We start from the raw sequence: 12,364 nt of genomic DNA, 5'->3' as shown, positions 1-12,364 counted from the left end.
ACTACTAAGAACTGCTCCATGAGCATGGTTGGGCTCTTGTGAAGAAGCTGTGCTAACTCATAATCTCTCTCACGCCATGGCCATTTTGGTACCACATATCTGTACTGTGTTCCCATGAGAGGCCAGGAAGAGCTCAGGAAATAATACCCATCCTCAGCGAATGGGCCATTCCAAACCTACTTTCCCTGCACTGTTTCAGCTCAGCTGGTGTATACGTGAGAGAGAAAGAGCCACTCGGGAAAAGGACTAGAGTTTAAGAGCAGAGACAGCACTCCAGTTTCCTGGTTATAAAGCATCTGAAAATAAGAGTGCTGATTCATCCTCAGCTTCTGTCAGCCTGTAGGACCTTTTTTAGTAGGACTTAAATAGCAAAGGACTGATCCTAGATCAACCCAGATCATCACCTTAACTCTTGAGGGGTTTTATACAAGATATTGTAGGGGAATGGAAACTTTAAAGGAACATAATACATAAGGATGGTTTCAGTGGGTTTATTTGGGAAAAGGGGAATGGAGTGGGCGGAGTGTGGGAATAGGGCAGCCTTTTGGTAGTGTTTGTCTCTCTCATTTTGCTCTCTCCCTCTCTCTTCACTCCCTCCCTCATTCTTTGCTTTGCTTTGCTGCAGTGTCAGACCCCAATCCCAGGGACCTTTCCCAAACTGTTTTCACTGACATTTCTGAAATGTTTGGACAAAAGGAAAATATTTGCGAACGCTATCATGTTGGCTGTTGGGATGTGTCCGTGCGGCCTCCTCCACAGGCCATCCGTGCATTTCTCCTAATTTATTAATTAATGTTACACTCACCCACAAGATATGTTCCATATGGGATGCATGCCTGGGTAACCTAAATCACGGTGTATGCTGAATAACGAGGACGTATGGAACATGTAAAGCTCCGAATGGGCGTCAGCTTCACCGGTTCAGGGAAACTACCAAATGTGTCTGAGAAATGCTGAGGCCCGTCTGAGAGTTACTGGCGTGTCTGGGTGGTGCTGTTTCTCTCTGGCAGAGAGTTATAGACGTTAGTGAGGAGCATCCCACTCCCCCCAATCCCAGACATGGTGCAATGGGCAGAGGTGTCTGGGGAGAGAAGGGTGGGCCGAGGTGGGGGGGTCTGTGGAGAGAAGAGTGGGCCGAGGTGGGGGGGGTCTGGAGAGAGGGCGTTGGTCTGGGTGTGGTGACTCCAGCAGAAGGAATAGTGCTCCCACTTTCAGTTAACACTAGGGCTGGATAGTTCAGGTTCAGAAAATAAAAGTCCCAGCCATCTGGGTCTGCTGCTTAGCTGAATTCATTAGTGAAATCGATTAAGAAGTACATATTCATGGCAGGACTGTCACTTTTTGAGCCTGGGCTTAAGGAACTCAGGATGGAGATCTCACGTCTGCATTTCATATTCTGATACTGTGCCAAAAATACCGTACATGTAGGCACATGTGGTACAATGCACAACAGTGCACAACAGTAGACGAGAGAAAACAAGAGAGAGAAACAGGGCGGTGCACAGAGGGAGAGGCAGACAAGCCCTTGTCTGATGTCACTCTCCCTCTGGTCTTCCTTGGGCGTTAGTAGAATTCTCAATTGCAGCAGAATTCCTGGCCCATAGCAGTGTCCAGCAGCAGGATGATAGTTCAGCAGTTCTCAGAGACACAAAGACACACACAGCCCAGGTAGAATATTTGCCAAACGCCTACTCTTTACTAAAGAAAAGATGTGTACAGAGAGGATACGATGGTATGTGAGTAGAGAGAGAGAGAGATTAAGGGATAAACAGAGGGAAATCATAAATAGAGAGAGAGAGAGAGAGAGAGAGAGAGAGAGAGAGAGAGAGAGAGAGAGAGAGAGATGAAAGGCTTGTTTAGGTTATTTACAAGCACTGCTTTCTTCCCTGTATGCTGAAGCTGCTCTGTTTGCATGTCTTCTAAGTCACAATGAGTCTAGCTTCTCTCATAAACTGCCAAACTGTCTCCAAACACACACACACACACACACACACACACACACACACAGCAGATATCATTCAGTAGCCACTTGCCCCTAGCAGCAGTGACTGCAGCAATAACACTGATGGCTGTGATAGATACACTCACTGCCAGCAAGACTTTAGGCCTGCCTTCTACCATCTCTCACTAAGGTAATAACACTGTCATCGTGTGTGTGTGTGTGTGTGTGTGTGTGTATATACACACAGGATGGTCTATCGCCGAAATGACGAGGATGAGGAAGAGGCGGCTCGTGAGCGCAGACGAAGAGCACGTCAAGAGCGCTTGCGCAACAAGGAGAGTGAGGAGGTACCCAACCCTCCTGAGAGTGTGGAGCTTAACAACAGCCACAGGTGTGTGTGTGTGTCTCTCTCTCTCTCTCTCTCTCACTCACACACACACACACACACACGTTCTTATACCCTGTTAGGATGTGAAATCATATATGTCCCATATGTATTATGTTCTCATTACTTTTATTAGGACACAAGTTTTGATCTGATTTTTCTACATATTCAGGGCATTTTTTTCTAAAAATGTGTAAAGATGTATGAAAGAGAACTCTCATACATCTGCCACACTCAGCAACTTATTGACTATGGTTTGGCACTAGAGGTCACTAGGGGTCACTCACTCCCCTTCATTCACTGCCATTCTTACCCCCAGTACTGCAGAGATATGGAGACACTAGAGATTTGAAGCTGTGTGGGCATGTTGTGTGTGTGTTTGTGTGTGCGTGCGTGTGTGTGTGTCTGGCCTGCATGCGGAACAAACAACTTCCCCTTCGCGGGCGAGCGTCGCTGCCCGGCGGGTCACGCTGACGTCACTTGACACTGCGCCTTTGTAGCTCTGCATGCTTTCGCACACAACGGGCCCTGTCAGAGCGGCCCTTGCCCACCCCCATCCGGAATCGCACTGAGGTGGAGGGGGTCCTCTGCCAAGTGGTGTGCTCAGATTTCGTTAGCCTCCAGTGGCATGTGTGCACCAGCGGGGAACGGCCCCGCGCGGCACGGTGTACGCCAGTTAGGCAGAAGCATTACAGTACGGGGTGGAGGGGGGCAAAGGGCAGGATCATCCAAGCGACTGTCTTCAGCAGTCGCTTGACTGAGAAGGAGGACTCAGTGGGCCATTGTGTTTGAGTGAACTCCGGAAGAGCAGATTACCCGATGCCCAACTATCAGTGTGCTGGCCTACATGCATGGAGAGTTGAAAAGGCGTAATATTTTATGCTGTCTCTCTTGCAGTTCATCAGTATATCCTCCTTGGTGCCTGTCTGTCTCTCCTTAGCTCTGTTTCTGTTCTCTCTCACACTCCTGTCCCTATGCCTCCTTATGTCCCTATCCCTGTCTCCCGTCCCGATACCTCCCTATGTTTCTTTCTCCCAGTGTGACGGTTACAGAGGCAGTTTCCAGCTCGGTGGTCAGCTCGGGCTGGTGTGGCGAAGGAGATGATGAAGAGCAGGCCCTCTTGGAGCGCTTGGCCAAACGGGAGGAGCGTAGGCAGAGGAGGATGAAGGAGGCACTGGACAGACAGAAGGAGCAAGAGCCCTTCTCCTACGGTGTGGAGGAGCACCCCACCACTCAGCGCTCTCTTGAGGAGTATCCACACAGCAGCAAGGAACAGGAGAAAGAAGAGGCCAAGGAAGAGTATGAGGAGACTGTCCCAGATGAAGAGGAGGAGCAGAAAGAGGAAGTGATGGAAGAGAAGCCACAGACGTCTTACCTGAGGGAGCAGGTGTGTGTGTTTTTTGTTTTTTTTTTTATTCTTCCCTCATGTGGTTCTCCTGCGGTTTGTCATTGTGGCTGTAAGTTTTGTTTTTGGTTTTGATGAACGTTGTTCACTCTTAGGACTCCACTGAGGAAAAACCTCAAATTGACGATGAGGTACGGTTACTGTGACTTCTTCTAGCCTTCACTCCTTTAGCGCAATGCGACATAAAGCATGTTGATGCCAGTTCCTTTTGTAGGGCAGCACCGAGCAGGATGCTTGGCATTCCTGTGGGAAAAGTGAGACTTTAGATGAAGATATAGCCCATTCCATAGTAGCTTTGAAGCAGGAAGTGGAAGAGGATGCAAGCGGAGTGAATGAGGATGTGGAGGAAGTAGAGGCAAATGAGATAAAGGAAATGGAGATAGAGGCACTCTCACAGAATGAGGAAAAGCAGGAAGCAGCTGACTCTGAGAGAAAGTTTGCCGAGAATTATTTGAGTGTGGTAAGAGGTTGGATGCTCACAGAACTTTGATATTATGAGCTTTGGGGCTTAGTCACAGAGAATAACTAATTGTACTTGAATCATCAGAGAGGAAATTATCTGAATTTAAAGTTAATTGAAATGTATTGTAAAACCTTTTGAATTGTTTTCTTATACAAAACTATTTGTAAACATCAGACCTTTCCAAAGGAAGATATTTTGTCTGTGCTATTGACTTTGCCCCAAAGCCTATCTACACCAATCTGAGTGCAGTGAACCCACTATGGTGTCCACGAGAACCTGCTGTCTCTAGGGACTGGCCCATAGGGTGTGGTCTCTTCCATACGGTCACCTCACTGCTGCAATGTGGTTGTTAGTTGCTTGCTGCATGACAGGTGTATGTGTTTTCTTCACCTCTCTCCATGAGTGCTGTTCTGCCCACTGTTTTTCTTTCTCTCTCACACACACACACACACACAACCAGCGACCTGTGGCTGCTACCAGAGCAACTGAGAGTGCAGCCGGCACAACATCTTGACTTCTCCTTGTCTGTCGGCAGATGGAGGATGGGGATGGGAGTAAGAGGAGCAAACAGCACAACGGAGGAGTGTATGAGGAGGGCAAGCCCAGGAAGGTGGAGAGAACGCCGAGGTGTGTGAGAAACAGAGATGAGACTGACCGCTCATCACACGGCATGCATAGCCAGAGTTGCACGGCTGTGTTAGGCACATTAAAAAAATTTACTGCCACACAGCTAATTGCCAAAAACACATAAAGGATTTAAGTATCATAATTAGGTAATAGAGAAGAGCAGGCATGAGTTCTCACTGTTCATGCTTTTGTGTTACTTCTTTTCATACTTCCGTGTTATCTTGTAATTGTACATGTAATTCATAACTTTTCTCCAGTGCATTTTTCAAGCATGTCTCATAAAAGTGTTTCCATTTTTGAAGACATTTTACTTTCACTCCACTCCTTTCTGTAGTCTGTCAGTTCTCACTACTTTGAGAAAACAGAATCATCTAAAACATGGAGAATATGTTGCAATTTCACATTGAAAAAACAAAACAACCCTAGCACAGTGCACCTTTTAAAAAGATGGTAGAAAGCTAGCTATAATCAGAAACATGTCCGACAAGTTTAACATCGTGTCTCCTGAGGAGGTTAGGCCACTGCACTACCTCTGTCTTAGCTCAAAGATATGTTTGAGATGTTGGGACAGAAGAATAGTTTATTTATTTTTATTTTTTTATAGTTTATTTCTTACTAGAAATTGCTCCCCCAAATAACATAATTATAAATATAAAATAAAAATTATAACTTTTACTTTTACTTTTACTTTTGTTGTTTAAGTAGATTTTAAAGCAATTTTAAAGCAGTAGATTAATTTTTTTTTTTTTTTTAAGCAGAAAATAAATATAATTTTTTTTTTTTATTCCACTTTTTCTATATATGTGCAGTTCTGGCATCAAAAAAGCATTTTTCACATTCCAGGTCAAAGTGTATCTGTACTTTCACTCAAATAGAGGATTTGTGTACTGTGTCCACCCCTGCCTAGGACATCGGGTCAAGTGTGTCAAAACGAAGTTAATATTTTTTGATCATTTAGGAAACTTGTTGAAGATATTTTGTGCAGTTTCTCTGTTCTAATCTTAGTCGCACACCAGTGGTCTTTATGCAGCTGAACTGGTGCACTTGACTGTCATATAATCCCAGCTACCCTGACTGTCACAGGATACTGTCACCTTAGACAGAAGTAGGCCGGTGTGTGTGTGTGTGTGAATGCACACACGCATCATATGACCATGCTCTCTTAAACCATTGCTCAGACACATCGCAAGTTTTTTTTATCTTTTTTATCTGTCTGTCTGTCTGTGTGTGTGTGTGTGTGTGTGTGTGTGTGGACCAGCCACAGCAGCCTACGCTCACCCGAGGCTCCTCCCGCAGTGGAGGAAGTGGAGGGGGAGGGAGCACGCCTGGAGGCCGAGCGCAAGCTAGAGGAGCTGAAGAGGAGGAGAGACGAAACAGAGAGTGAGGAGTTCGAGAGAATGAGGCAGAAGCAGCAGGAGGCCGAGGCCGAGCTGGAGGAGCTCCGGAGGAAGAGGGACGAGCGGAGGAAAGTGTTGGAGGAAGAGGAGCGGCAGAAGAAGCAAGAGGAGGCCGAGAGGAGGGCCAAAGAGGAGGTGCGTTAGCCTAGCATGGCTCGCTCCTGCCCTGGGTCCTTTCTGTGCCGTTTGATTAGATGTTTCTGCTCAAGACAGATGGGCACTCATGTTTAATCATCTTCAAGGAATCCTGAGCCTTCTCTAGAGCACTTCCGTATTTGTATAGCCAGTTTTCTTGGCCCTCAATCAACAATAATGTTCTATTTTGGCTTGAGAATGTAACCTCCTAGAAGAGGAGGGCATTCTCTGCATATTTGTTGGCTCCATGCCTCAGTGTCATTAGACTCTCTAGCTTCTTATCTCTGGGTGGATAAAATTCTCCTGGAAGTGCTGTATTGCTGAGAATATCTCTATATTATTAGTGTATTTGTGCCCACTATAGTAGGTCTTAGGTAACTGCAGTGACTTAGTTTCAAAAAGGTTACAGCAACTTCCTATTTCTTTCTGTTGCCGTCTACCAACTGCCACTTGGATGGACCCATGGACCAAACTTCGAACAAGCATCTCTGCTGACACCTTCTCTGTTCCTAGATAAACAAAGAAGGCAGAATAAATAACCAACACAACTAAGCAAGCCTAGCTTACTGCTGCACCATTTATTGTACAGCATTTTTTACGCAAGGGTCAACAGCACATCTGGAAATCTCTGAAGGACACAGAATCTGGTCTTCTGGGTCTTAAAGAAAAAATGCCTTGTTTCCCAGTGCCTTGCTATTTTGCCAGTTCATTTGCTGTGTAGTGTGTGTCAAAATATTAGTCCACTTTGTACTTTGCCATTGTTAATTTTAGCCACAGGTTACAAACGCTGAACTTGACATAAGCTTATGTCAAAGTTACCTAGTTACAAAGTTGCCTAGTTCGCTATCTTAGCTGAAATACGTTCGTGTAAGACAACGGTCAGCACAAGTATTTAACCCTAGATGGTTTTAAGTTGGCTACAAAGGTATCCTCACACCCCTTCATTTAACTTGATTAACAATTGTATCTTAAGCAATGACACACACTCGCATGGAACAACACAGCGTTAGCTAACCCATCTCTTGTCTCTGTAGGGTGGGCTCAGCAAACATCCCTGGTATCGCTCAGTTTTATAGCTAATGTTACCCAAGTTGAAATGTTGCTGGTAGATTACTCAAGCATGCGTGTTTCGACAACTGGACACGGTGTACGAAAATGCCTCCTCTGGGCAAAAAAACGATAACGAAGTTTGACAAGAATATTCATGTCAAGCTATGCGATCCTTTTACAATAATATTTCACGGCAGTACACACACCCACACGAAACGCACAACTTTAGCAAACAGAATGTTGCCTCTCGGGCGAGCAGGTTTGCGGCGAGATGCACTCCTTGCGCATGCGCGTTTCAACAACGTGCGCCAGTCAGTGAGTGAAAATTCCTCTTCTAGGCCAGCCCGTTAGGCGGTCCGGCAAAACGGGACTAATTAGAACAGAGGAGAGTGGAGAGCTGTGCCAAGAGCTATTGTGGCCTGTAAAAAGGCATATATATAATTCCACAGTTAAAATGGAATTCACTGCCAGATTAGCAGAGTGGGGTTGAGGGAAGTGTGTGTGTGTGTGTGTGTAATGGAGTTGTACTTGTTTGCGTTTTGCACAGGAGGAGAAGAGGAGGATGAAGGAGGAGATAGAGAGGAGGAGAGCACAAGCGGCAGAGCGGAGGCAGAAGGTTGGGGACGAGGTGGATGGGGAAGCCAGTAAGCCCTTTAAATGCGTGAGCCCAAGAGGGTCATCCCTGAAGGTGAGCTCACCCAACTCCTGGGTCACCAGCTGGCCACCTAGCTCATAGGCACAGGACAGCACCGCTGCATGAGCCAGCCTAAGACATCACAGGAACAACCATAGGAACTGAAGGATAGGATAGGAACACACTGACCCACAATTGGACACACTGATGCTATAGAACACACTGATGCCATAAAAACCCAGGAAATTAATGTGCTGTCTCTCTAAACTCTTTAATGTAACAGGATAAAGGACAGCTTAACAGCATTAGGAAAATTGTTTCCAAGGAAAACCTGTGTGTGTATGTGTGTGTGTGTGTGTGTGTGTGTGTGTGTGGTGCTTATTTTGCACCATTTATGCTTGATTTGTTTGCTTGTGGTACTCTGGATGTGGAAGTCTCAATGTGGTAATCTGGTTACTTGCTCTGTTGTGGTTCTGTGCTGCTTTCCCACAAACTGAAAGCAACTGAGTTATATCCAGTGTGTTTTGGGAAGCAAATCTCCTCTCCAGTCTTCCCTTCACCAATGACACTTTCATGTGATGACTGGCCTGGGAGGGTTTATATTTCCGGGAAACACTAACTAGACACTAACACTAACTGCATCTCTGCTCTCTTTCCACAGATTTACTTTGTCATCATGTTCACTGTATGTAATGCATGCTATGTGATCTTTTTAGGTGTGACATTTGAGTTCTTGCCATTATTCAAATTTAATTTCTAACACTTTTAGATATCATATCTTTCTTTGGTCAGAATGAGCTCATTTGAAGTGAGGCATGCCTTGAGTGCAGTTCATTCAAGTCTTCAACTTCAGACAACTATTGTTTGCTTGTGGATCCCACTGTTACAAAACAACAGAAAGATAAAAGTGGAGTGGTTTTGGAGTGGCTGCCTGGAGGGAGTATGCGCTCAGAGGGGCTGCAGGAAGGCTATTAGCCTAATAGGATTACTGGAACCACGTTCGCACAGAGCCGCACCGAACATGCCACAAAATGGGGAATTTCCTGAAGGGAGTATTTTAGGAGCTCCCACATTCTGCGCCATTGTAGAGTATGTCTGACGTAGGGCTGGGGACAGGGGGAATTTGAGTTGGGTTATGTGTGAGGTTTTTTTTAAATCAATCTTTTTTTTTTAGTGGGGGGGGGGGGTGTGTCTGTGGGCCCTTCCACTTACACACACCTTAGCCATGTTGTCGTATGCCATAAACACAGACTGAAGTTCCCACAGACAGGGCAGCCTGAAAAAGGCCGAAAAATAACAAACTTGCCTGCGGTCTCCTCCGAATAGTCAACTCCAAAAGGGAAGTTGTGGGGTTTGTTTGTGTGCGTGTCTACATGTGTGCGTGTGTGCATTTGTGTGCGTGTGTGTGTTATTATATGTTTCCACATGACTAGTGCTTATATCTCCTAAGTCTTCCATTGTCTGATCTCTCTCTCTCTCTCTCTCTCTCTCTCTCTCTCTCTCTCTCTCTCTCTCTCTCTCTCTCTCTCTCTCTCTCTCTCTCTCCCAGATTGGTGAAAGGGCTGAATTTCTTAACAAGTCAGCACAGAAAAGGTATCTAGATCTTTTAACTAGAATTAATCTAAACATAGAATACAATTCATTTCACACTTTACACAATTTATTTCACATCTCCATTAAAATTATATTATTGTATTATGAAATAATGCCAACATATGGCAATTTTTCCTGTATACATCAATGATAATTCACAGTATGTTGTAACCTGTGAGTTTTTGTGCGTGTGTGTGTGTGTGTGTGTGTGTGTGTGTGTGTCCTGTGGTGTCAGCACTGTGAAGACATCTCACTCTCCTGTGGTGTCAAAGATTGATAACAGATTGGAACAGTACACCACTGCTGTGCAGGTGAGTACTAGCCACTGTCCTGTTCCTAGTGTTTCATGCACTAGACACAGGAACTCTGCTATTATGTAAAAGAGCTTTTCAAAAGGTTGCATGTAAAAAAAAAAGATGATACATCAATGATATCAATTATAGAGGTGCTGCATTTTACGCTGTTGCTGTGCTGTACTGTCATGCTGTTTTTGCTGAGCTGTGCCATAAGCGCTGTCCTTGTTTAATATCATTCCGGCTCTTTCTCTCCTTGCCCTTTGGCAGAGTAATAAGGAGGTGCGATCGCCACGGACAGCGACCGTGGACCTGCCCGTGGCATCAGACGGCGTTCGCAACATTAAGACCATGTGGGAGAAGGGCAGTGTGTTCGGCTCCGGCACCAACACGCCATCCAGCAACAAGGTCCGCAGCGCTCATCAACGCCGGATGGCTAGGCACTTCCCCTCGCACTGTCTATCCTGTTCAGCCTTGACCTTTGACCGACAGGGAGCTTTCTTCTCTCCTCTGCACAGGATGCAGCTGGAATCAAGGTGGGTGTGGCTGGCCGCATCAATGATTGGCTGAATAAAACCCCGGAATCGAGCAAAACGCCAGGAGGAATACCAGCGGTAGGCTCCAAGCACTGTCCATCACGCCATCACACATCTTTTGACTAGCCCCCCCCCCTCCCAACCTCTGTGTTGACATTAGAAGACACCCATTTATGGCAAGTTATCTAGCTGGGGCCATCTAGTGGCACTGGATTGTCTATGTTAGTCTTTATAGCCAAGATGTCTGTTGTCTGCGTTCCTTGTATGCCTGTATCCATGCGTGTTTGTGTGCACATCTGATGGTGAGATTGTGTGTCTGTGAGAGGGAGAGGGAGAGAGATGTATCATCATGTGGATGTCACTCAAGCTAGTTTTCCTAGCTTTGCTTCCTTCCCTGCTATACTATCTCCACCCCTGTGGTTCACTCTACAGTGGCTGCTTAATTTAAACCTCTGGCCGCTGGGGCGGGGGGGGGGGGGTGTTCAGAAGGTGCACCACTACTGAAGGGCCACTTGCCATGGAAGAAAGCCTCTGTGGTTCAACAAGAACTTGCCTTGCAGTAATATATCACGGCAAGCCTGTGATTTAGTAGCTGACCATAAGAAATCAGCCACTATAGAGACTAATGGAGAAGCAGAGTCCGAAAGCTTGTTGATCTTATCCCTGTGGATGTCAAAGCTTATTTGTCTGGGTAAGGGATAAATAAATAATTCAGTCAAAGCTGACAGTAAATATTACTTAACAAGTAAATGTCATATTGCTGTACTGTAGATTAGCATACCCTTTTAATTAAAGATTATAGTATGTTCACATGGCAGTATATAATTGAACATCAACCCCCAGATCATAGACACACCACAAAAATGATACATCGGCAACCTCTAGTGGACACTGCATTTACAGGACAAGGATAACTGAGAATCACACTGAAACAATGAAGATCAGAAATCATGTGTGAGTTGGGGCAGGTGTAGCTTTAGAACTCCTTCATTTGGATCTTGGGTCAGAATCCTTAACCCTTTCTGACTTTTACATACAGAGCTTTAGAGAAACAGGCTGATCTCTGCAGTAATCCTGCTTTTGTGAGTAAGACTTGTTCTTATTAGCCTGCCCTCTGATGGTCAACAATGGCAATGGCACTTGCATTAGAAGTGCATAGAGATGAGTGTTAGAACTTGCTGGAAGATATGGAAGAATGATCTCTTTAAAGTGTTTATATATATATATATAAAATATAATATAATATGATTCCATAGAAACTGGACATTTTGGACAGGGGTCCTTCATCAGCTGTGCAAGGTCGAATTTACTTTGGTGAGCAGTCTCACCTTGTGTCCGCTTTCCTATGCTAGCTAAGCTCCTGCTGTTCACAAAGAGCAGTGGCCCAGCCTTGCTTTCCTCTGGGCTGCCCTCCTCTGTCCGCTCCTCTGCCCTGCCTGTGCTGAGGACCAGGTACGAGAAATGTCTGCGTGAGTCATCATGCTTTTGCATGGGTCTGTGTCTGTGTATGTGTGTATGTAATCACACCTTGTCACTTTAAGCATGATTTTAGACCTTCTCTGTCCTCTCCAGGACCTGAAGCGTGGGGATGTGACTGGCAAACGCAGTCTATGGGAGAACAAAGGCTCCCCTGCTACCAAGGTAATGGGATACAACACTACAGAAATATATCACCACAGTTACAAAGATGGTTATACTCAAAGCATATTTTCACTTCCCTCAAAGATGAATTTTAAAGTTTCTTTAACCTAAAATGGTCAGTGTATTCCATAACCTTTTTGGTATGTCGTTAAGGGACCATGTCCATTTTGACATGATGCCAGTCAATATGTCCGCAGTGTTCCAAGATAAGATAAGGAGTGATTAGTGTCCGTGAGCCAAGCAGTAACAGTGTGTTTCTGTTT

General features: G+C 45.4%; 1 protein-coding gene across 4 annotated transcripts in view; it reads left to right on the top strand.

The window, feature by feature from the left end:
• cald1a (caldesmon 1a) overlaps positions 1-12,364 on the top strand; it is a 36,346-nt gene that overhangs the window by 19,842 nt on the left and 4,140 nt on the right. For 3 of the 4 annotated variants that reach the window (XR_004776316.1, XM_035528310.1, XM_035528309.1), the window contains exons 3-13: positions 2,190-2,333; positions 3,366-3,714; positions 3,828-3,863; positions 4,731-4,822; positions 6,081-6,354; positions 7,952-8,092; positions 9,588-9,631; positions 9,867-9,942; positions 10,195-10,332; positions 10,443-10,538; positions 12,033-12,101. Coding sequence is in view for 3 of the 4 variants with exons in the window: in XM_035528310.1 (XP_035384203.1) it covers positions 2,190-2,333; positions 3,366-3,714; positions 3,828-3,863; positions 4,731-4,822; positions 6,081-6,354; positions 7,952-8,092; positions 9,588-9,631; positions 9,867-9,942; positions 10,195-10,332; positions 10,443-10,538; positions 12,033-12,101 (1,459 nt within the window). In the remaining variant the exon portion in view is untranslated. The remainder of the gene's footprint in view (positions 1-2,189; positions 2,334-3,365; positions 3,715-3,827; positions 3,864-4,730; positions 4,823-6,080; positions 6,355-7,951; positions 8,093-9,587; positions 9,632-9,866; positions 9,943-10,194; positions 10,333-10,442; positions 10,539-12,032; positions 12,102-12,364) is intronic. The other variant, XM_027015824.2, reaches the window with a different exon arrangement.

Source organism: Electrophorus electricus, chromosome 7 (assembly GCF_013358815.1).
Source record: "Electrophorus electricus isolate fEleEle1 chromosome 7, fEleEle1.pri, whole genome shotgun sequence".
Taxonomy (NCBI): Eukaryota; Metazoa; Chordata; class Actinopteri; order Gymnotiformes; family Gymnotidae; genus Electrophorus; species Electrophorus electricus.
The sequence above is the reverse complement of the archived record's forward strand: the minus strand, read 5'-3'. Positions and strand labels throughout refer to the sequence as shown.